Consider the following 22,369-nt stretch of genomic DNA (forward strand, 5'->3'; position numbering starts at 1 on the left):
AGAATAAAAATGAAGAATATACGTGCAAATAAACCCAAGATCATTTGGGAGGAAGGGCACTAGCAGTGGAGTAGGGAGGGACATCAGGTAAAGGATGGTGCTTGAGCTCTGTCTGGAGAGGAATTTTCGGAGGCACAGGTGACAGGGTTGCACAGGGGAGAGATAAAGTACAAAGGCATGGAGGTGGGAGATGTGTGGAGCAGCAAGCAGGCTGGTGTGGCGGAATTGCTGAGTGTCGGAGGAGGGGTAATGTCCAGTGAGGCCAGAGAGATTTGAACCAGGTTGTCCAGGGCTTTAAAGACAAATGGACACAAGTTAGAGCCACTGGAGGTGACTGAGGAGGGGAGTAACACGGTCAGGTCTTGCTTAAGGAAGATCATTTTGGCAGCACTGCAGAGGATGTCCTGGGGTGGGGAGACAAATCAGAGACTGCTCAGATCATCTGAGCAGCTGATGATGAAGGCCTGACCTTGTGCCTTGTGCCTTGGCTGTGTGAGTGGAGAGAATGGAGCAGTGAGGAAGCAGGATAGTAAGATTTGGCAGTGATCGATTGGCTCCCACATAAGTGACACACTGAGTAACAGAATCACATCCAAAAAGATGTTGGCCCATGACAAGGTTGGGCTGAATCAGATAAGATGCAGTTCCATAGGACTAAGTGTGAAGATGGGGGAGGCATACATAGCTGGACAGTAGTCCTTCTAAAAAGGGTCTACGTTCTGGCTGGCTTTGGAGGGAGGGGCTTAGTTCCAGCTAGAAGGGGGCGATTGCCCTTCCTCCATGAATGTAGCTAATGAGATCCTGCATAACCCCACACCCCACTGGGTTCCAATACTTAGTGCCACTTGTATTTGTATCCCCAGGCTTAGGACAGTGGCTCAGTGTCTGGTACATAGAAAGCAATGCCTGCCTGCCTATGGTTGAATCAGTCACTTGATAAAAGGCATGAAACTAGATGCAGACAGTTGTTGATCACTTTGAATGGCATGAGAGCATGAAGGGAAGACATGGGGTGCTGAAGAGACTTAGTCCTGCCCTGAGTCTTTGGGTGCCCCAGTGAGGCAGTTTGAGTGGGACATGCCAGGGATGGGCCAGCTCAGGGAGATGCACTATCCAAGTCCCCAAGAGGGAATGATTTGGGGATGGGGAGAAGAACCTTTGTCTCCTCCCCAACTCTTTGACCCAAGGATCATGTTGGGACCTCTGAAAGGTTAGAAGATTTTTGACTCCCTGTAGGTCTTCTCACAGGGTCCCTGGGACAGCTGATGGCAGCCCACAACAAACTGCATTTTGAGGAGAGCAGAAAGCTACTCTGAGCCGAAGGGAAATGTCAGGAGGGAGGGTGCCACAAAAGGAGGGAAGGTCTTTGGGTGGCCAGGACATTCTGATGATCTCTTTGCTGCTTATGCTTTAAGCTGAAAGCCCACTTTCCCCTGGATTCTGGAGGAGTTAGTGGGAGATGAGTTGAAGGACGTGGGGGGATGTTTTGTACCAGCTGTTCATACTATAGGACCTTAGAAAATATTAGCTTAAAAAAGCAGATATCTCTTAATGGTCATATAGCTTGTGAGTTAGAGTTCTAGAAAACCATCCCATAACACCCATCCCCATTACCTCTAGATTCTAAGGAAAGTAGTAGTAGGAGCAGCAGCAGCAAAAGTGGTAGTAGTAGTGGTGGTGGTGGTGGTGGTGGTGGTGGTGGTGGTAGAAGAAGAAGAAGGAGAAGAAGAAGGAGAAGGAGAAGAAGAAGGAGAAGAAGAAGGAGAAGGAGAAGAAGAAGGAGGAGAAGAAGAAGAAAAAGGAAGAGAAAGAGGAGGAGGAAGAGAAAGAAGAAGATATGATGATGATGATGATGATGATGATGATGATGATGATGATGATGATGATGATGATGATGACGATGACAATATTCTGGGACCTGGCCTGACCTGGTCCTAGGAAGCTTGGGAGAATAGGCTCCAGTGCATGTGCTACGGACGTGTTCCACTTTGTTTTGGGCACCACGATTCCAGAAGGCCATCAATAAGTCGGAGAGTGTCTAAAGATGGGTAAAGGGCCTCAAGCTCATGATGCCTGAAGATCAGTTGAAAGAACCAGGCATGTTTGGGTTGGAGAAGATGTAGAGACAACACGGTAGTTGTCTTTAAATACTTGAAGATCCATCACACAGAGAAGGCCTTAGGCATGTTCTGCTGAGCCCCACAAAAGTGAACCATGAGCAGTGAATGGAGTCAAAGTTACAAAGTGGCAGATGTATGCTTGTTATGAGAAAACACTTAGAGATTTCCCGGAGTGCTGTGGGCCATGCTGGGAAGTGGGGAAGTCTTCCAGTAGAAGCAAGACAAACACTTGCTGGGAATAAACGTGCAGTGGTGATTCTGCTGTGCTGCACCAGATGACCATTGTGGTCCCTTGAGCTGAGGAATGGAGATAACACGATGGGGGTAAACGCGGGAGAGTAGAAGCCTTCCACAGAACTAGATGCGTCGTGGCCCCTTCTGATAATAACGTCCTGCAGTCTGGTGATTGTTGCTGGGAAGGAGAGTACTGAACCCTTATGCAGCTGCTGACAGAGGTGTGCAGGGAAGAACCCTGGTGAAATCTGACGTCCTGGCAGGATAGGAAGTGTCTTATTTTTCTAATGATAGCTGGTATTTCTCTATATTGTGTCTTTTGACCAGCATTAACCCCAAGAATTAGTTAGTGATGGAATTAGTGCCCCCACTTTTCAGACTTAGAAATGGAGACTCAGAGAAAGTTAAATGCCATTGTCACCAAAGTGTTAGAGGTGAGAGTCAAACCCAGGTTCTGACTGGACTCTGAGTCTAACATGTAGGTGTGCTATTGTGGAGACTTCCTGTTCCACCCTCTGAGAGAAAGATGGGGCTTGTGGTGGCTGAGTTTATTGAGGCTGCATGTTTCCTTTCCTGTACAGGGATGAAATAGCAGTAAGCCCACTGACCATTGGCTTCCTATGAGCCCAAGAGAGGGGTCAGGCAGAGTGCTAGGAGCAGTGGAGGTGAGAGGCCACACTGAGCGTGAGGCTTTGGGAGGCATTCTGGGAGACTGGGGGAGGAGGTTTTGACTTGGGGAGGACAGAGCGTCCCTAAAGGGGGCTGCATGTGTGAGGAGGCTTGAAAGATGCATTGGAGCTAAACCCAAGAGGGACCTGGGCAGTGGCTATAGCCAAAGTGATCGTCACCGAGGTTAGAGGAAGCTGCTTCTGGCTTTGGTCTTGTAGCCATCCGTTCACCAAATGTTTGGATTATTGTGTTTGTGGGAGATGCTGTATATTGACAAGGCATGGTCTTTGCTCTTGTGAAGACTACACTTAGGGGACAAAGACACAAATATGTCATGTAATTTAGAATATTAGATAAAAAGTGAGAGGGATATAAACAGTTTGTACATGGGAAGTATGTGTGAGGCATCAGAGCTGGCTGCCTGGAGGAAGTGGCCAAGGAGCTGGGCCTTCCAGGATGGGTTGGAGGGTATCCTTGGTGGCCAGCATCCCCTTTGCTGGCTCAGGAGCTACCTCAGCCAGCCTGGGGGCAATGGCACCAGACAGTGGCCATCATGGCCACTGGAGATGAGTCCTCCAGCTGTCTGAACCTCCGTGCCAGAAATTCCCCAGATACCCTCCTCACATATTTGGCTGTAAGGAAACTCTCTAAAAATGAATGACAGCAGGATGTATTGAACTGAGAAAATCAGAGCTTTCATTGTTTTTCCAAAGCCCTAGAATCATCTGTAATCAAGTACTCAGCTGGGCCAGTGGTGTCTTGCTGACATTTTGACATAGAAAAGTCCTGCCTTTTCCAATGATCTCAAATAAAGGCTGAGACGAACAAAGGGAAGGAGTTTGCATTTAGGCAGCATTTTGTAGCTTTGATATCTTTATCTTGTAAAGATCCTGATGTGGAGAAATGACTTTTTCTTTTCTCCTCTCCTCAGGGACTTTCTCCAAAGCTGGAATTTTCTACCACCTCTGTGATCACAGAATGCCTGATCAGCTCAAGGAAGTGTCGGGGCCTCCAGGTAATGATTCCATGCCTCTGTGCATCTGCTTCCCTTCCTTTTTTTTTTTTTTTTTTGCTTTTTGGAGGGCAATTGGGGTTAAGTGACTTGCCCAAGGTCACATGGCTAGTTTTTGTGTTAAGTGTCTGAGGGATCTGAACCCAGGTCCTCCTGACTCCAGGGCCGGTGCTCTATTCACTGTGCCACCTAGCCACCCATCTGCTTCCCTTCCTTTGACATATCTCATGCCCCTTTCTGGTTTGCCCCCTACCCGCTTCCCACTTCTGGTATTTTTTTGGGTAAAAGCAGTTGTTGTGGGTATCTGACAATTTGATTCAATTTAATCAAATGTGATTGGAATAAAAGCTTGCTACTCAGTGGGAGGTGATGGGGAGGACTCCTTTCTTAGGAATTGGCTGGTAGTTGCCGAGAGGAGGAGGAGGAGAAGGAAAAAGTGGAAGATCTTCTCCATTGTCATCCTACCTTGTGTAGCTAGCAGGCTGCCCCAAAGAAAGACTAAGTTAAGGGAGCCCATGCCTAGAACTTCAAGGTTTGGAAAGGGCTTTCTTCACAATATCTCAGTAAGGTAGGGAACAACAGAAAAGCTGAAAGCGGCCTTGGGGATGATTTGGTCCAAAGGCTTCTCATAGAAGATGAGATTTTAGCTGAAGCTTGAAGGAAGCCAGGATGCAGAGATGAGAGAGGGAGCATTCCTGGCAGGGGGCACAGCCAGAGAAAAGGCACAGAGGCTGGAGATAAGGGTCTCAAACTGTTTGAGGAACAGCTAGGAGGCTGGCATCACTGGACTGAAGAGTGTATGGTAGAGAGTGAGGTGCCAGAAGGTTGCCAAGGTAGGAGGAGGCCAGGCTGAGGAAGGCAGATAGCATTCTGTATGCCATGCTGGAGAGGGTAGGGTGCCACTAGAGGAAGTACATGGTCAGACCTGTGCTTTAGGAAGGTCGCTTTGACAGCTTAGTGTCTGTGACACCAAGTAGCATTGGCATCAGGAGCTTTCCAAGTATCATCTTGTTTTATGGAGGTGGGTGTTACTATTGTCATCCCAGTTTAACTGAGGCACAGAGAGGGTCTAGGAATTATCTGAGACTGGATTTGAACTCAGGTCTTCCTGATTCCAGAGGAGCTCTTACAGTGAAGGGGAACAGAAAAGGATTGCCAAAGGCTTTGGCAGCTGAACCAAGTCTGGAAGGACAGAGGATCCTGAGGGGCAGAGGAGAGGAAGGAGCATCTAGGCCATGGGGGCCAGCTAGAACCAGGGCACAGAGTCCCAGGTGGAATGTCTGGTTTGAGGAGCAGTGAGAGGCTCTGGAATTGCTCAGATCTTCAGTGCAGCCCAAACAAGGCTTATTAGACGCTCCTTCAGGCCGACCTCTGGGCTTTGGGGTTTGAAGGGCCCTGGCACCTTATGGGACGACAGAGGAAAGTGCTTTGTAAACCTTGAAGGGCGACAATGTCAGACTAGGATCCAGGTTCAGCTGACTCAGATGAAGTGAAGCCTTGACATGGACTCTCATAAATGCCTTGCTTTTCTTTCCTCTGAGGATCCTTCTCCATCCTGTGGTCCATGAGAATGGATTCCTAAAGGGAGAAGTGACCGAATTTGGTCCAGCTCCTCTATGCAGGGACCTATACTCCGTGCTGGTAGCTCAGAGATGGAAAAAAAACAACAGTCCCTGCCCTCAGGGATCTCACAGTCTAGAGCTGGGGCTCTTAACTTTTTTGGTGCCAGGGATCCTTTGGTAGTCTGGGGAAACCTCTGGATCCCTTCTCAGAGTGCATGTTTTTAAAGATAATTGAAGAAAATGCTAAATTTTAGAAAGAGGCTAGTGAAAATAAAATAAACATGGGTTTTATTTCCCACCCAAATTCACAGACTCCCCGAAATCTACCTACAGTCCCAGGTTAAGAACCCCTTATCTAATGGGAGCGAGGTGGAGAAAAATAAGATTTCCAGGAAGCCACAAACAAAGAACCTTGAACGAGCCCTGATGTCCCCCATGGCTCTAGGCTTACCAGGGCTTTGTTAGTGGTATGACCAGAAAGAAAGACTTGAGTCTGGATCTTGAGATCATGAGACCCTGCGTCTTAGGGAGGTCCCCCTGACCAGGCTGGCTGCAGGCATGTGAACTTGGCCGTTTGAGTATCTCTCAGGTTCCTTGTCAAGTCCAGCAATGGCTGTGTTCTGCCTCAGTTCCCCAGTAGTTGAATAACAAGGCAAAACTACAAAGAGGGAAGGGATGCCCTCTCCCACTTCTTGCACCTTGGGCTTTCTTTGCCATTCTCCATCACCATCACAAGTTGACCTCCATTTTGTTTTTCAGGTTCAAGATAAAACATCATACCATGCCACCCCTCTTGAAAGGAGCTATGGTCGGATGCAAATCAGAGGGCCAACAAGATTGTCCAAGAAGAAGTCCAGGTCCCCTGAGAGACACAAGTATTGTACCAACCCAAGAAACTATGAGCAACCCACCATCTCGTCCAAGTCCCACTCCCCATCCCCGTACACCAAGAGACGGATGTGTGAGCTGTCAGAAGACACTAGGCGGCGGTTAGCCCATCTCAACCTGGGACCCTATGAGTTCAAAAAGGACACTGACAAACCTCCATTTGTCATCAGACATGTATGTGTCCTCTGCAAAACGTTCCCCACCTGTGTCCTTCTCTGAAATGCTGTTCCTAAGCTGCTTTGACCCCCTAGTTAACAAGAATATATCTTCTGCTCCAATCCCATGTGCCCTATACCCAGCCATCTTTAGTGTAAGGTCATTAGAGCAAGCTCATCTTCTGCCCTTGGTAAATGGCAGAGCTAGTGATGCCATACTTAGATCCTTTCTGTCCACTCCTTTTCTCTTGGCACAGAAAGCCACCTAACCCATCTTTGGAGTAATGACATTAGTGTTCATAGGGGCTGAGAAGGACAGGGAAGGGGTACTAAGGGCTCCTTAGGAAAGGATCATGAAAAGTGAGTTGTCTCGGACAGGCTCTGAAGGAATAATGGGCCTTGGAAACAGTGAATCTAGGTGTATAGGAGGACCTTGAGGAAGGCACCTGGAGAAGGAGAGGGTGCCTCCCAGCAGCCCAGCAGTAGGTCATGCTAACATTGCTATTTCCGTTCCGGTTCCCTCGAGTGATCTGGGAGCTCTTCCAGACATCAGACCTCAGGGGGCCTCTTGAAAACTTCCACCCACTGCTCCCAGTTCTGTCCTCCAGAAGATGTCTCATTGCTTTTGTGCTCTTTGAAGTACTTGAAGGCCATTAGGTCTCCTGTTTCCCCTTTGTATTCTCTAGGCTAAGCCTAGAGCTCCCGGTCCCGGTGAAGATGGATGTGAATCCCAGTCTGGCCCCCTAAGTGTCCATCCTCTCCTGGCTCTCTCCTGTGAAACCCTCTAGAGCCCCTTCTTGCCCTCAGTTTGTGGTATGAGGCCACTCTGTGAGCTCTGCTTACCCCAAAGTTTATCACAGTATATATGTTCATCCCTTTTATCCATTACTAATACATGGTCAAGGGCTAATCTTAGAAACTTGATTACATTTAAAGTGTATTTATTAAGAGAAAGAGTGAAGTGTAGTGGATGGAAGTGCTGAGTTTAAAGTCAGGAACACTTCCATTAAGCTCCCCAGGGCCTCAGCTGACTCTGACTTGTCTCCCAAAGTCCCTGGGGGTATTGGGTTCATGGAATCCCTGACCCAAAATAAGGGAATCGGCTCCTTTTGCTTCTCCTTGTGGCTCTGGGGCTGGGAAAGATGTGACGTGTAGAGAAGACGGGGCCCCTCTTGTGGAGGGATGATGACATGAAGGAAGGCCCGAGAGGGCTACTCCACCAGGACTGCCCTCTGAGGCTGCTAATGATCTGCTATTACTGAGTCTGCCCACCTTCTCTCAATTCTCATCCTTCCTGCCCTCTCAGAAGCCTTTGACGCTGTTGGTCTTTCTTTTTCCCTTGATGCTTTCTTTGCTTCGGGCTTCCTTGATGCCCCCTCTCCTGAATCTCCTCCTAGCTCTTTGATTGTTCAGACAGGTAGGTCTTCCTCTAGCTCTTGGCTCCTAATGGTGGGTGTCCTCCAAGGCTCTGTCTGGGCCCTCTTCTCTTTGTCCTCTATGCTGTTTCACCTGGGAACCTGATTATGTTCATGATTCTCAGACTTGTTTATCCAGCCCTACCTTCTCTTCTGACCTCCAACTGCCTATTGGACATCTTAAATTGGGTGTCACATAGACATCTTAGATTCAGCGTATCCAAAAATGGAAGTCATTAATGTCTCCCCCAGACTCACCCTGTTACTGTCAAGGGTACTGCCATTCCTCCAATCACTCAGTTCAAAGCCTAGGGGTCATCCTCCAGCCTTCATTCTCTCTCCCTTTCCTAGATCCAATCTCTTGCCAAGACCTATTTTACCTTCTCATTAGCTCTCATCTGTGCCTGCTTCTTTCTTCTGTTGTTACCACCGTCCAGGTGCAGGCCCTTAACACCTCATGCCTGGATCATTGCTGTTGCCTGCTGGGGTCTCCCTGCCTCCCTGCCCTGCCGCAAGTATCTTTACCCCATTCTAGCTTCCACTCAGCTGTCAAATTCATTTTCTTTAAGTGCAAGTCTAGCCAGGTGCCCTTCCCCATTCAGTCAACTCCAACTGTCTCATCTCACTGCTAGAATCAAATACAAAAATCCTTTGTTATTAAAATCCCTTTATAACCCACTCTCCCTAACTTTCCAGTCTTCATTATTTCTGCCCTCTCCCCCTAGTATTCTGGGATCTGGCTTTTCCTCTGACAAGACACTGTGCCCTGATTCTGGCCATTTTCACTGACTGCCCCCTTATTTGCAATTCTCTCTTTGCCCATATCAGCCACCTGTCTTCCTTGACTTCTTCAAGTCTCAGCTTGAGATCTGCCTTCCCATTTGACCTGAATCTTAGGGCTTTCTGTTGGAGATTATCTTTAGTTTAATTTAGATAGATAGACAGACAGACAGACAGACAGACAGACAGATAGATAGATAGTAGATGTGGTTGTTCTCATGTTGTCTCCTCCTTTCTAGTGTGAGTTCCTTGAGAGCAGGGATGACTTTTTTGTCTTCCATTGTATCCCCAGCACTTAGCACTGTACCTGACATGTAGGTGCTTAATAAATGCTTCTTGACTTGGGAGAACTAGGTCTTGAGACTGAGTCTTCTGACTCCAAATCCAAGGCTCTATCACCTCATCATTGCAAGCGTGACCTTTAGCATATACAGGAAACAGGAGAATCTGACCAACTTCATGATTTTCTAAACTCAAATTTAAGTCCTTTTCCCATGAAAGCAGAATTCATTTAAATGATCTTGATTGCAGTCCCAGTTCCTGGAATTGTTGAGGAGCAGCAGTGTTCTTCCGGGTGAAGTTTCAAGGTGCCTGCCTTCTTGGGGATCAGTGAAGCCTTGGATGGCAGTTAGTCATTTACATCTCACCTTTTCCTCATCTTCATGTTGGCAGGTCACTCTTTACCTCATACTGGTGCTGTCAAAACCCAGAACTCCTTCCCTGATGTCCTCTTCCTCTCTACATCTTGAGGACAGCCACCGCACTGCTGGTTCTAGTAGCCCTTGACTATTCTTGTCTCTCTGTCTTCGTCTCAGCTGCTCATCCTCCCTTTGCCTAGTCCTGGTTTTGTGCAAAGGCTCTTAAAGCATAAACTTCCCCATCTAAAATGCTAATGAGTGATTCTGGCCTCCTCTGTTGCACTGGCCCCATCTCTGTAAAATGTCCATGGTGGTATTTGGCTGCCTCCCTGACTGGCAGGCACTTTTAAAATGTCTTTAGCTTTAATGGCTGTCCACAGTTGGGCATTTTGTGTCTGGCGTTAAATTGCAAATAGAGATCATACTCAAATCTAACTTTTAATTGGAAGGAATAGAGGCACATTTAATTAAAATGTCTGAGTGGGGGAAGATAATAATCAGAATTACTTTTGGCTAAGTGTTAGCCACCTAAATATTATTCAGGGAAATAGGGCTTTTAAAGTGCCTTTGCTTTAATATTCTCTAATTTTTCACTTTGTTGCTTGACATGAACTGATTTTAATATAGCTCAGTACAAGCAGTTTTAAAAAATTATTTTTACCCAACCCATTTTTCTTTTTAACTTGCTTGGATAATAATATAATCATGCCCAATACATGTAACAAATATTCGTCTAAATATTCATGGACAAATATTCATCTTACATTGTAGTTCACAGTTGACTAAATTTAGATATGTTATCACATTTGAACCTTTACTGGTCTTATGAAGGTATTTTTTTTTATGTTGAGTATGTAGGGCTTTCCTACACATCTTCATGATAGTAGTAATAACTCACATTTCCCTAGTGCTTAAGGCACACTGAGGGCTTTCTCAATGGCCACTCAGCCACTCAGCATTGGTGGGGACGAGAATTGACATTCATCACTTTAAAGTTTGCAAAGTGCTTTAAATAACTCTGTAAAATGAGGGGCTTATGCTGGGTGACATCTTGGATACCCAAATCTCCTTGGAGCCTCACATTAGCCCTGTGAGGTAGGGCTGATGGACATTGTGAGTCCCACTTTACAGATGAGAAAACTGCAGCTCAAGACTGAAGTGTAGGGGTTCCTCTGAGCTAACAAGCATCAGAGAGGGAACTCCCAAGTCCCACACTGCCCATGCTGCCATGGGTAATCTGTGAATTAGGACCCTCATGGCCAAGAGGAGAAAACTACACACAGTGAAGTCTGACCCTCTGACCCCAGAGTTATCATTCTTTAGGCCCCCTCAGAGCCTGCTAGGGAGAAGGGCTTTTGCCTTCAGCTTCCAGGCAGCATGTTTTAGTGGAGAGGAAGCCAGGCCTGGGGTCAGGGAGACCTGGGCTGGCATCCTGGCTCCAGTACTTTCTGGCCGTGTTATTAGCAGAGATGTATCTCTGCTCTGCAAATGGGGCTATAATTCTCGAACCCCCTACATCTCTGGTGGTTGTGAAGAAGAGGCACCGCTCACCTTAACGTGTGGTAGGAATGGAAGTTCTGTCCAGAGGAGACTCTGGGCTCAGACGGTGAAGGGCAGGGATCACTCTAGCCAGAGCTTGTGAGCTGAGGGGAAGAGCCCAGGGGGTGACCTGATACAATTTCTTAGCCTTTAATGAAGTTCCCATTACCCCCAGCCTTGCTTGTCCTCATAATTTTGTGCCTGGGCTTCCATCGGCTTCGTTCTCCAACCCCGTGATTCCTTCTAGCAGATGCTGGTTTACTTCTTCAATCAGCTTGGATTTTCATTGCCATACTTTTTTTTTTTTTTAAACAACAAGAAAAGCAAAGAGAGCCAGAGGGGAGTCCTGGCCAGGGATAGGGGACAGCATTGAACAGGGGATGTGTACGCAACTTGATCCATTGCAGTCCCAGCAGCCCCGGGCCATTCTGCTGGCGGGAACCAGCCCAGAAGACCCTGGTCCACTGGGACTCCAAGGGGCACCCTAGGTGGTTCTAAAAACTTTGTTATTGGTAGCTGTTGTTATTTATATCACCATCAGAATTCATCCCAGTATCTCCTGCCTCCTCCCAGAGAGCCATCTCATATAATGAGTTTAATATTTTTAAGGAAAAAATTAGCAAAACAAATTAGTACATGGGAAAAGTCTGGAAATAGATGCAGAATTCCATGCCCATGAACCTCTCAGCTCATCAGAGGAGTCAGGTGGGAATGTCTTCTCTACCTGTTCTGAGGGCCAGGCTTTTCTCTTATTATGAATAACATTCTTACATCCTTTCATATGGTTGTTAATAGTTAACCTTTGATCATTTATCAGAGGATGACATTTTATCATTCGTGAGTGTATAAATTAGTTTTGTCTGTATATTTTGGATACCAACTATTATCTGAGAAATTTGATAAAAAGATTTCTCCCCCATGTTTAACTGCTTCCCTCATCATTAGCTGCATTGATTTTGTTTGTTTAGAATCTTTTCAATTGTACGTAATTACTGTTACATATATTCATTTGTAATTGTCTATTTCTCTTGTTTTGTAAAGAATCTATTCTCATACCTGTGGCAGTCACATGATTTTCTTTTTTAATGTTTATGACATTATCTTTAATATTAAGATCACATGTCCAGTTCTGTTCATTGTGGAAGATGATCTCTGGTGCTAATCCCAGCCTAGTTTCTGCCTGACTGCTTCCCAGTGGTTTCCCCCCAGCATTCAGGGAGCTCTTTTTTGTGAAATTCATGTTTCCTGCTGCTCTGTCTGTGCTCCTGACTCTCCCGTGCCTGGACTGCCCTGTTAATGTTCCTGTCTGCCTTCAGCCAAGGCCAGATGGCTTTGATGGCCGCTGTCGTACTGTTTCTCACACGATTCTAAGCTCTGGATTCTGTTCCCTCTAGGCTGACCTCCCACGCCCCAAGCCTGAAGTTCTTCTTGGGCCCAATGGCAGAGAATCTTCAAGTGAGGCATGCTGCAAGCTGCATGATGGTGAGCAGGGGCTTGTGTGTGCCTGGGCAAGCCCTTTCTGTTGGGGGGACGGGGAAAAGGGTTATGTTTGCCCAGGCCACGGTCACACACCTAGGAGGCCAGACCAGGCAACAAGTATCTGTTAAGTGCCCGCTATGTGAAAGGTCATTAGCAAAACGGTATCTTCCTAAAGTCCAGCACTGACCATCATACCGCATTGTATCCCTAGTCCTTCCTGTAGCTGCCTGGTTCCTTCCTCTTCTGTGCCCTAGCCCTGGAGGACCAGTGTTTCTGTGCCACATGTGCTAATGTCTCCAGTGCATTTACCATGTGGGCCAATCTTGTGGGAGGAACAAAGAGCCAAGGTCAGAAGCCAATGGGTATCTTCTCAAGCACCCTCTCTGTGCATAGGATAGTAATACCCGCCACTACCACCCCGCCTCTGTAGCTTAGAAAGTCCTTGCCTTGCCACCAGTTGAGGGGGAAGGTCCTTCGACTTTGAATATCCTTGTTGAATAGGGTGCCTACAATCACAGCAGTCAGAGGTGGAAGGGAGAGTTGAGCCAACTCCCTGTAATATAATATCAAGCAAAGGCAACTTCCCAGGTTCAAAATACCAGCATAGGTGCTCTCTATTTTATTCAGTAACAAACCCAGAACAGAGAAGATCAAAACATGACATCATTCAAAATACAGCATTTACTAAGTGTGATTAAATAATCTCCAAGGCCTACCCCACCCCAGGACTTTCCAATCATTCAATCAATTACAAAGTCTCTGTTCCAAATACTTCTCCACCCCTAGGCTATACCTTAATTAAGTCCACCACAAAGCCCCTCTTCTCAAATGGAGATTAGTTTCCAAACATAAGTAAAATACATTCATTTGCTCAACCATAGAACACAAAAAGGTCAAAAGTTCCCCACCCCTGGGTCACAATTGAATCTACCCCAGAGTTACATCAAGTTTAAACACAGCACTTAATACCCAAATGGAGGTCTTTTCTTCATCTTGACCCGAGGCAAGTTCTCAGCAATCTTAGTTCCTGGAGAGACAAGGCTTAGCAAGGCCATAAGATACATTTCCAGTCCCTTCATGAATTTATCCTCTGTCTGTAGAACAGCCCTAGAACCCCTGAACACATTAGCAAAGCCCTCTCCCAGGATTTCTGTAAACATACAACAAGAAAATCCTTCTTCAGGGCTTCTGAACCAACAGAAAGGCTCCCAGACCCCTGCAACAACAGTACTGTCCCTCACCAGTGGACAGTATTCACTCTCTGTCTGCAGGACAGTCTCAGGCCTTCTTAACCAAATGCCAGGTTCCAGGACTTCTTCAACAGGACAGTCTTTCACCAGTGGACAAATCTGGCAAAATAACATCAAGACAGACAGACAAAGTACCAGCAAAACAGCCATGTCTCCTCAGTCCTTGGCAGCTCAGGGGGCAGGTCTCAAAAGTCCAGGGCAATTCAAAGCGGCCACCAGCAATCCTCTTAGTCTCTCTCTCTCTCCACGAGGTGCTGCTTCCAAAAAAAGATCTTCCGCCTCTCTCCAGTGTCTCTCCAAATCTACGTCACCAGCTCCTCCCACTTCAGGACTTTCTTTTCACATCAACAAGCCCATCCCACAGGTGGGATTAACAAACTCTGGGTTTTAATACAATCAATTTGAAAACCAAGCCAATACAGGGGAATCTTTAATTGCCATTACTATCACACTCCCTCATTTTATGAATGTCAAAAACAAACCAGACATCTTGTCTAGTCACTTTGGTAGTCAGCAGGGGAATCAGTGGCACGCCTTGAGCTCACACCTTGTCATTGGCTGCTAGTTGGCCTCATCAGGCACTCTACCTTCAGTGTGTCCTCAGGTGACATGTAGTGCAGTTGGGACAACCCCTTCATCAATGCTCTGTCTTAGGAACTGTGGTCCAATAACTTTGTCTCTCCCACCCTTTACTGCCGTTGGCCCCAGGACCACAACAACAAGAAAAATTCACTGTGTTTCTAAGCCTTTCCTGCTAGATGGGACCTGCCAGAGCTTGCCATATGTCAAGAAGTGAGGGTCACACAGATCGCCCTATAGTATTGAAGGAGGTGGGAGGATTGGTGGGGGGTGAATATTTCTCATCAATTAATGCATGAATTTCATTGGAAAGTGTGTGTGTGTTCATCTGAAATTGCAACTCTTGTCTTTAGTGAACTCACTGGGGACTTTATATCTCATCAGCTATGCCAGCCAAGTAGAAGCATGGGCAGGTCCTGGGAAAGCTCTGAATTGGGTCTCAGCCACAGATTGTACCTGCTTCCTTAGGGACAACCTAGCTGGTTTCAGAGAGGCTCATTACCACATTCTGGGTCAAAGAGAAATATAAGTGATAAATGGCCCAAAGTCCTCTTTCATGTCTATTGCAGTGGAAGAAAAGTGGTTAAGAACGATGCTACAGTATTTAGACCATTGATCAGCGTTAACAGAAGCTTTGTTCAGGGACCAATGAGTAGCATACTCCTGGAGGAACTGACTCATACCAGCCTTGACATTCACACCATCAATGAAGGCAAAACCAGAAGGGATTTATAGGGTAATAGAAGGACAGTTCTTGTCCTGGGGAAAACATGAAAAAGTCTGTTGATGGAACGGTTCTGCTTCGCATCCGGAACAACAGGAAACATAATTTCATGGGATACTTGGTTAGCCTGGTCCCTTTGACCTTTCCTGTTTTCTTACACCTTACTCCAACACACATCTTTGCTCCAAGGTCACTGACTTCCTGGCTTTTCCTTAGACAAGACACTCTGTCTCCCAACTCTGGGTATTTTTACTGACTGTCCCTATGCCAGGAATGTTCTCTGCCCCTGACTTCCCTAACTTCCTTCAAGTAAAGCCATTACATTAGCTCCATTAATAGTGGTGCATTCTGCTGTTGTTTTCTTCGGTTTATGCTGGCTGTAGCTGTTTGTGCAGTGATGTTTGTGTTTTGTCCCCCATTAGACTGGGAGCTCCTTGAGGGCAAGGGCTGACATTTTCCTTTCTTATTTTCTTCAGCACTTAACACGGTGCCGGGTGCATAGTAGGCGCTTAATAAATGCTTAGGGACTGACCAAAAGCTCCTTTGTTTTAATGCTGCTTCTCCAGTGATGGTGGGAGGAGAGCCTTTGAAAAGAGTGCAAAGTTAGTAAATGCTCAGGTGTGTTATGGCTTCCATGCATGTGAGCTTTCCAGGACTGTTGGAAGAACAGAACTATTATCTGTACGAAGGCAACCAAAAGGAAGTGGCCATGACATCCAAGCTGGGCTCCAGCGTCCACTTGGAGAGGTAACAAAAAGGCATTGGTGAAGCTGGGCTTGTCATGCTTTTGTGGATATCAGAAATCCACTTGTCCTGATTGAGCACCATGCTGGGCCTGAGAATAAAGAGAGTAATGAAACGGACAGAGTAAAATGTGGTTTTCTCCACAATAGTCTCCAGTGAAGGGCCTCTAGTCCACGGCACATTAGGATGGTGTGAAGGAGTTGGACTTCTTTAGCTTGTAGGAGAAGAATTGAGGATGGAGAAAGGACATGAGAGTTTGAGGGACTGGGCTGTGTTTGGCCCAAGAGGGCAGAGTCAGGAGCAATGGGTTCAGGTTGCTAAGAAGCCAAGAGAGCTGTCCCAAAGGGGAATAAGCTTCCTCAAGAGGTGGGGGCTTTTAGACTGAGGCTGGACATCCACTGGATGGGAGAGATGTGGCAGAGGAAGATGGGGTGAAGAAGCATGAGGATCTGGGCAATACTGCCAGAATAGCATTCATGAGAAATTTGATCAGTTTGAATTCCACTGTTCGTGACTTGTTAAGACCACTGGGAAAATAATTGCCATCTAGGTACCAATCTGTTGCAGAGGATGAAGAGATGTAGACACTCTATGAAGAACTCAGTGAAGTCTTCCAAATCAAATGAACATATTTTGGTACTCGGTGATTTTAATGAAAATGTGGGAATAGGTAAGGAGGCAAAAATAAGTTGGAAAATACAGCTCAGGAGAGAGGAAGGAGAAAGGCTAAACTTTTGTTAGCAAAATATAATTTCTGAATATCACAAATGTCTTCTTTGGGAAGTCAGTGGACATGGCACCAAGTAACATCTTCCAAAAGAGAGTTGGAGGATTTCTGGGAACTAAGATGGAGGAGTAAGCAGTGAATCTCTGTAACTCTCCCATATTCACCTCCAAACAACTATAAACTAGTGCCCTAAAACAAATCATGGAACAGCAGAACTGGCAAAAAAGATGGGGTAAAACAGTCTTTAGCCCAAGAAACTTGGAAGATTGGCAGGAAAGGTCTGTCTCATTCCAGTGAAAGGAAGCACAGTCCAGGACAGGAGGCATCACAGCAAGCCAGTGGTAAGCCCTGCCTCAGCAAACCACTGGGAGGTCCTCAGCCCTGCATGGTGGAGCAAGCAAGCGCCAGCACCAGAAACGCGCCCCCCCCCCCCCAAGCCTCAGCATAGCCAGGGCAATGGAGACTCTGGCTACAGGAACCTCCACATGCTCTATCATAGCCCTGGGAAGTGATGAAATGCCCCACCAACCCTCAGCACATGCCAGGCACCAGTACTAGGGCACTCATTCAGCACTCCAACCACCCCCCACCCTACTGCCTCAGCACAGCACCAGACACGAGGGTCCCCCATGGGCCCAGGACAACATTAGCGTACCACCAGGTAAACAGCTAGGGCCTGTAGCCCCTAACACAAGAAGCCTCAGACAGTGCCCTTTCCACCCCAGGAGGAGAGCTCAAATTTAAAAGAAAGGATAAAGGCCAACAAAAGATAAGCAAACAGCAACAAAAGAATCTGGCCATAGGAAGTTATTATAGTGACAGGGAAGATTCAGAAACAAATTCAGAGGAGGACAATAAAGCTCCAAACAAAAACAAGAAGTGGTCTTAGGCCTTAAAGAAATCATGGAAGAGCTCAAAGGGAAGCTTTATAATGATATAAGAAAGGAAAAGAAAAATTAGAGAAAGAAATGCAAATAATGCAAGTGAATTATCAAAAAAGAGTCAGTAGCTTGGAGAAAGAAAACAGCTGCTTTAAAAGTAGAATTGACCAAATGGAAAAGGAAGTATAAAAGTTAATTGAGGAAAACAAGTTCTTAAAATTTAGAACTGGGCAAGTGAAAGCTAATGAGTCTGATCAAGAATCAAATTCAAAAGAATGAAAAAATTGAAGAAAATATAAAATACCTCATTGGACAAACAACTGACCTGGAAGATAAATCCCGGAAAGACAATGTCAGAAGCATTGGCCTACCTGAAAGCCATAATCAAAAGGAGGACCTGAACAGCATCTTTCAAGAAATTATCAAGAAAAACTGCCCCATTATTCTGGAGCCACAGGGCAAACTAAAAATTGAAAGAATCCACCAATCACCTCAGGAAGGAGATCCCAAAATAAAAACTCCAAGGAACTTTATAGCCAAATTTCAGAACTATCAGATCAAGAAAAAAATACTGCAAGTGACCAGAAAGAAAAAATTCAGATATTGGGGGGCTACAATCAGGATTACACAGGACTTAGCAACTATAAAGTTAAATGATCAAAGGTAATGAATGGAACGTGATATTTCTGGAAGGCAAAGGAGCTAGGACTGCAACCAAGAATCACCTACCTGGAGAAATTAAGCTGTACTTCAAAGGAAAAAAAAATGGTCATTCAATGACATAGAAGGATTTCAAGCTTTCATAAAGAGAAGACCAGAATTGAACCAAAAATCAAGACCTAAAAGAAGCCTAAAAAGTAAAAAGGGAAAAGAAAACATAAGGGATTCAATGGAGCTGATGATGATACTTGTAATTCTTAAAAAATTTTACTATAGTATAGCTAGAAGGAATGTACATAGAAGGGAAGGGTATAAGGCAAATGTGAGGGAATGACAAAAATAAGGGATGAGAAATAGGAGTACGCTGAGTGCAGAAGGAAGGAGGGTTACAATAGGGCAAATTATTTCAGATGAAGAGGCATGAAAACTGATTACAGTGGAGGGAAAGAGGGGAGGTTGAGTGATGAACATCACTTGAGCCTTACTGTCATCAGTGTTGGCCCAAAGAGGAAATAACATACACATTGAGTTGAGTATAGACATTGGTCTTACCTGACTGGAAAGTAGGAGAGGAGGAGATTAAGCTCTGACAGAAGAGAGGAGGCCAACTAGGGGAGGTGGAGGACAGAAGCAAAACAGTGCTGAGGAGGGAAAGGGGGAAAGGAGAGAGAGGGCAAACAGGAGGAAAAATAGGATGGAGGGAAATGCACAGTAATCCTAACTGTGCATGGGAATAAGTTGAACTCTACCGCAAAACAGAAATAGATAGCAGAGTGGATCAAAATGCAGAATCCTACAATATGTTATTTATAACAAACACATTTAAAGCAAAGAGACATACAGAGGGTAAAGGTAAGGGGCTGTAAAGAGTAAAGGTAAGCCAAATCTGTTATGTTTCAGCTGAAATAAAACAAAGGCAGGGGTAGCAATCCTGATCTCATACAAAGTAAAAGCAAAAACAGACCTAATTATTAGAGATAAGGAAGAAAACTATATCTTGCTAAAAGGTACCATAGACAATGAAGTAATATCAATACTAAACATATATACACCAAGAGGTATAGCATCCAAATTCTTAAAGGAGAAGTTACATAAGTTACAGGAAGAAATAGCAAAACTGTACTAGAAGGGGCCCTCAACTGTCCCCTTTCAGAACTTGATAAATACAACCAAAAAAAAAAATAAACAAGAAAGAAACTAAGGAGGTGAATAGAATATTAGAAAAGTCAGATATTACAGACCTTTGGAGAAAATTGAATAACCTCAGAAAGGAATATACCTTTTCTTCAGCGGCACATGGTACCTACACAAAAATTACTTTTAGGGCATAAAAATCTCAAAAACAGGTATAGAAAGGGAGAAATGCTAGATTTATTCTTTTTAGATCATAATGCAATAAAAATTACATGCAACAAAAGGCAGTGGAAAGATGGATTAAAAATTTACCTAAAAGAAACCTAAAGAATTAGTGGGTTGTAGAACAAATCATAGAAAGACTCATTTCATTAAAGAGAGTGACAACAATGACACAACATCTGGAAATTTGTGGGGTGCAGCCAGAACAGTACTTGGGAAAATTTTATTTCTTTAAATTCTTACATCAACAAAATAGAGAAAGAGCAGATCAATTAATTGAGCATGCAACTAAAAAAAAAAAACTAGAAAAATCCCCAGTTGAGTACCAAATTGGAAATTCTGTAAACCAAAGGTAAGATTAATAAAATTGAAAGTAAAAAAAAAACCCAAAACAAATTATTGAACTAATAAAGAAAACTAGGAGCTGGCTTTATGAAAAAGCCAGTAAGATAGATAAATAAGCCACTGGTTAATTTGATTTTTTAAAAAAGAAAGAAGACAAAATATCCAGTATCAAAACTGAAAAGGGTGAAATCACCAGCAATGAAGAAGAAATTAAAGCAATCAATTAGGAAACATTTTACCCAATTATATACCAATAAATCTGACAATCTGAGTGAAATCAATGAATATTTATGAAATTATAAATTAACTAGATTAACAGATTGGGAAATAGAATGCCTAAATAACCCTGTCTTAGAAAAAGAAATTGAGCAAGCCATTAATGAACTCCCTAAGAAAAAAATCTTAAGGGCCAGATGGGTTAACAAGAGAATTCTATCAAACATTTAAAGAATAATTAATTCCAATACTATATAAACTATTTGGAAAAATTGGCAAATCCTTTTATGACACAAATATGGTGCTGATACTTAAGCCAGGAAAAGTTAAAACATAAAGAAAATTATAGGCCAATTTCCCTAACGAATATCAATGCAAAAATTTTGAACAAAATACTAGCAGGGTGCTTACTGTAATATTTCACAAGGATTATGTACTGTGACCATGTGGGATTTATATCATGAATGCAGGGTTGGTTCAGTATTAGGAAAACTATCAATATAATTGACCATATAAATAACAAAACCAACAGAAATAGTATGATTATCTCAACAGATACTGAAAAAGCTTTTGACAAAATACAACACCCATTTCTATTAAAAACACTAGAGAGCATTCCTTAGAGGAAGAGTGTCACATTATTATGGTTCCCATTTTACTGATAGAGAAGCATTGGGGGAGATACTGTCATGAAGAAAGATCTGTGCAGGGCCCTGGCTCTAGCTTTCTTTTCCCTGAAGAGGCTTCTGTGCAGGGCAGGTGGGATTTCCTCTTGTGAGACGCCAGCTCTGTCCCCGACTTCCGGAAGGCTTCTTGATGCAGAGCAGGTATTCAAACCCATTCCTTGGTGAATGGTGCCCATGAGCTCCCCTTGGTCAGTGTGGGAGAGAGCAGATGTGACGATGGAGCTCCATGTGGACCTGCTTCCCCTTCCATGCTAAGACCTAATATATTCACCAGTCTTGATGGGAGCAAGTGCATTTTGGAGTCAAAGGTCTGGATTTGGAGTCAGACCTAAATTCAAATCCTGCCTCAGATGCTTAGTAGCTTACAACCCTGGGCAAGTCCCGTGACCTCTCCCTGCCAATTTCCTCATCTGTAAAATGAAGATAATAGTATCATCTGCCTCTGAGGATTGGTGAGAAAACGTTGCCCAAACCTTAAAACACTGTAGAGGCAGCGAGTGCTGGAGACTGCTGGACCTCAGGCACTGATGAGCTGGGAGACCCTGGAAGAATCATTTAGCTACTGTCTGCTTCATTTTCCTCCCTGTAAAGAGGAAATCACAGTAGCCCCGTCCTCCCAAGGCTGTCGTGAGGATCTCAGATGATGTTTGTAAAGTGCTTTGGGAACCTAACGCTCTGTAGAAATACAAATAACAATACTAGTAGTAGTAGTATTACTCATATTTATGCGTTTTATATCATTACAATATATAATGTTTACATCATTTGTATTTTTATGTTTCTACAACAACATATTTAAATGTAGCATTTCTATAAATGAGAATAATAGTTTATTATTCCTGGCTCCATCTTTGGCTTGTTTCCCTCTGGTGAAGGGGTTTCATCCCTCTGTCCTTGACCACTTCTACATGCAAGCTTACTGGGCTTACTGTTCTAAGGGTGAACAGAGTTTTCCTTGAGTATTTAGAGATCCTTAGAATAAAGGGACAAAGTTAAGCCTTGTAAGTAACAGTTTAGATGGTTTCAGCTGAGGAGAGACTGTTGTCTTTGCTACTAGCCTCCAGTGATTCAGAGATATTATCCCATGAGATTTCTCAGTGAGGAAGGCCCAGCGCTGCATCATGTAGAGGTAATGAGAAGTCTTGTAACTTCTTTCCTGGCCTGTCCTTGTGTCTTCATTCCTTTATAGCTGTAGGCTGAGTATAGGTCGCATTTCTTCATTTTTATCATGTATTTTTTTGGGCCTTGTTACTAATCATTGTTAAGAGTGCAGTGATTTGGTGAGGAACTGTTAGCAGTATGGAGAGGAAAGATTGCTTCTGCCCACTCTTTTCTGTTTTTCTAGGGTCAGCTAAGTGGTGTTGTGGATAGTCCTGGGCCTGGAGTCAGGAAGATCCATTTTCCTGAGCTCAAATCTGGCCTCAGACACTAGCTGGGTGACCCTGGCCAGGTCACTTCACCCTGTTTGCCTTAGTTTCCTTATCTGTAAAAGGAGCTAGAGAAGGAAATGCCAAACCGCTCCAGTATCTCTGCCAAGAAAACCCCAAACTGGGTCACAGAGAATTGGACACGACTAAGATGACTGGACACCACCACCACCACCAAACCCATCCTCCAAGCTTGAGCTTCACCTTCTCTATGAAACCTGCCCTGATCCCCCATCCTCTCAGTCTGGGCCCAGCAGTTGACTTTTTGATATCTGAGGATCAG

At 44.7% G+C, this 22,369-nt stretch overlaps 1 protein-coding gene across 2 annotated transcripts in view; it reads left to right on the forward strand.

Moving 5' to 3' along the window:
- Nucleotides 1-22,369, forward strand: part of LOC138164831 (spermatogenesis-associated protein 6-like) — a 117,861-nt gene that overhangs the window by 41,046 nt on the left and 54,446 nt on the right. For both annotated transcript variants that reach the window (XM_069092757.1, XM_069092756.1), the window contains exons 6-8: nt 3,955-4,038; nt 6,357-6,659; nt 12,407-12,494. In XM_069092757.1, coding sequence (XP_068948858.1) covers nt 3,955-4,038; nt 6,357-6,659; nt 12,407-12,494 — 475 coding nt within the window. The remainder of the gene's footprint in view (nt 1-3,954; nt 4,039-6,356; nt 6,660-12,406; nt 12,495-22,369) is intronic.

Source organism: Petaurus breviceps, unplaced genomic scaffold (assembly GCF_028583685.1).
Source record: "Petaurus breviceps papuanus isolate PSGF00001 unplaced genomic scaffold, PetGlider_PUasm1.0 207, whole genome shotgun sequence".
NCBI lineage: Eukaryota > Metazoa > Chordata > Mammalia > Diprotodontia > Petauridae > Petaurus > Petaurus breviceps.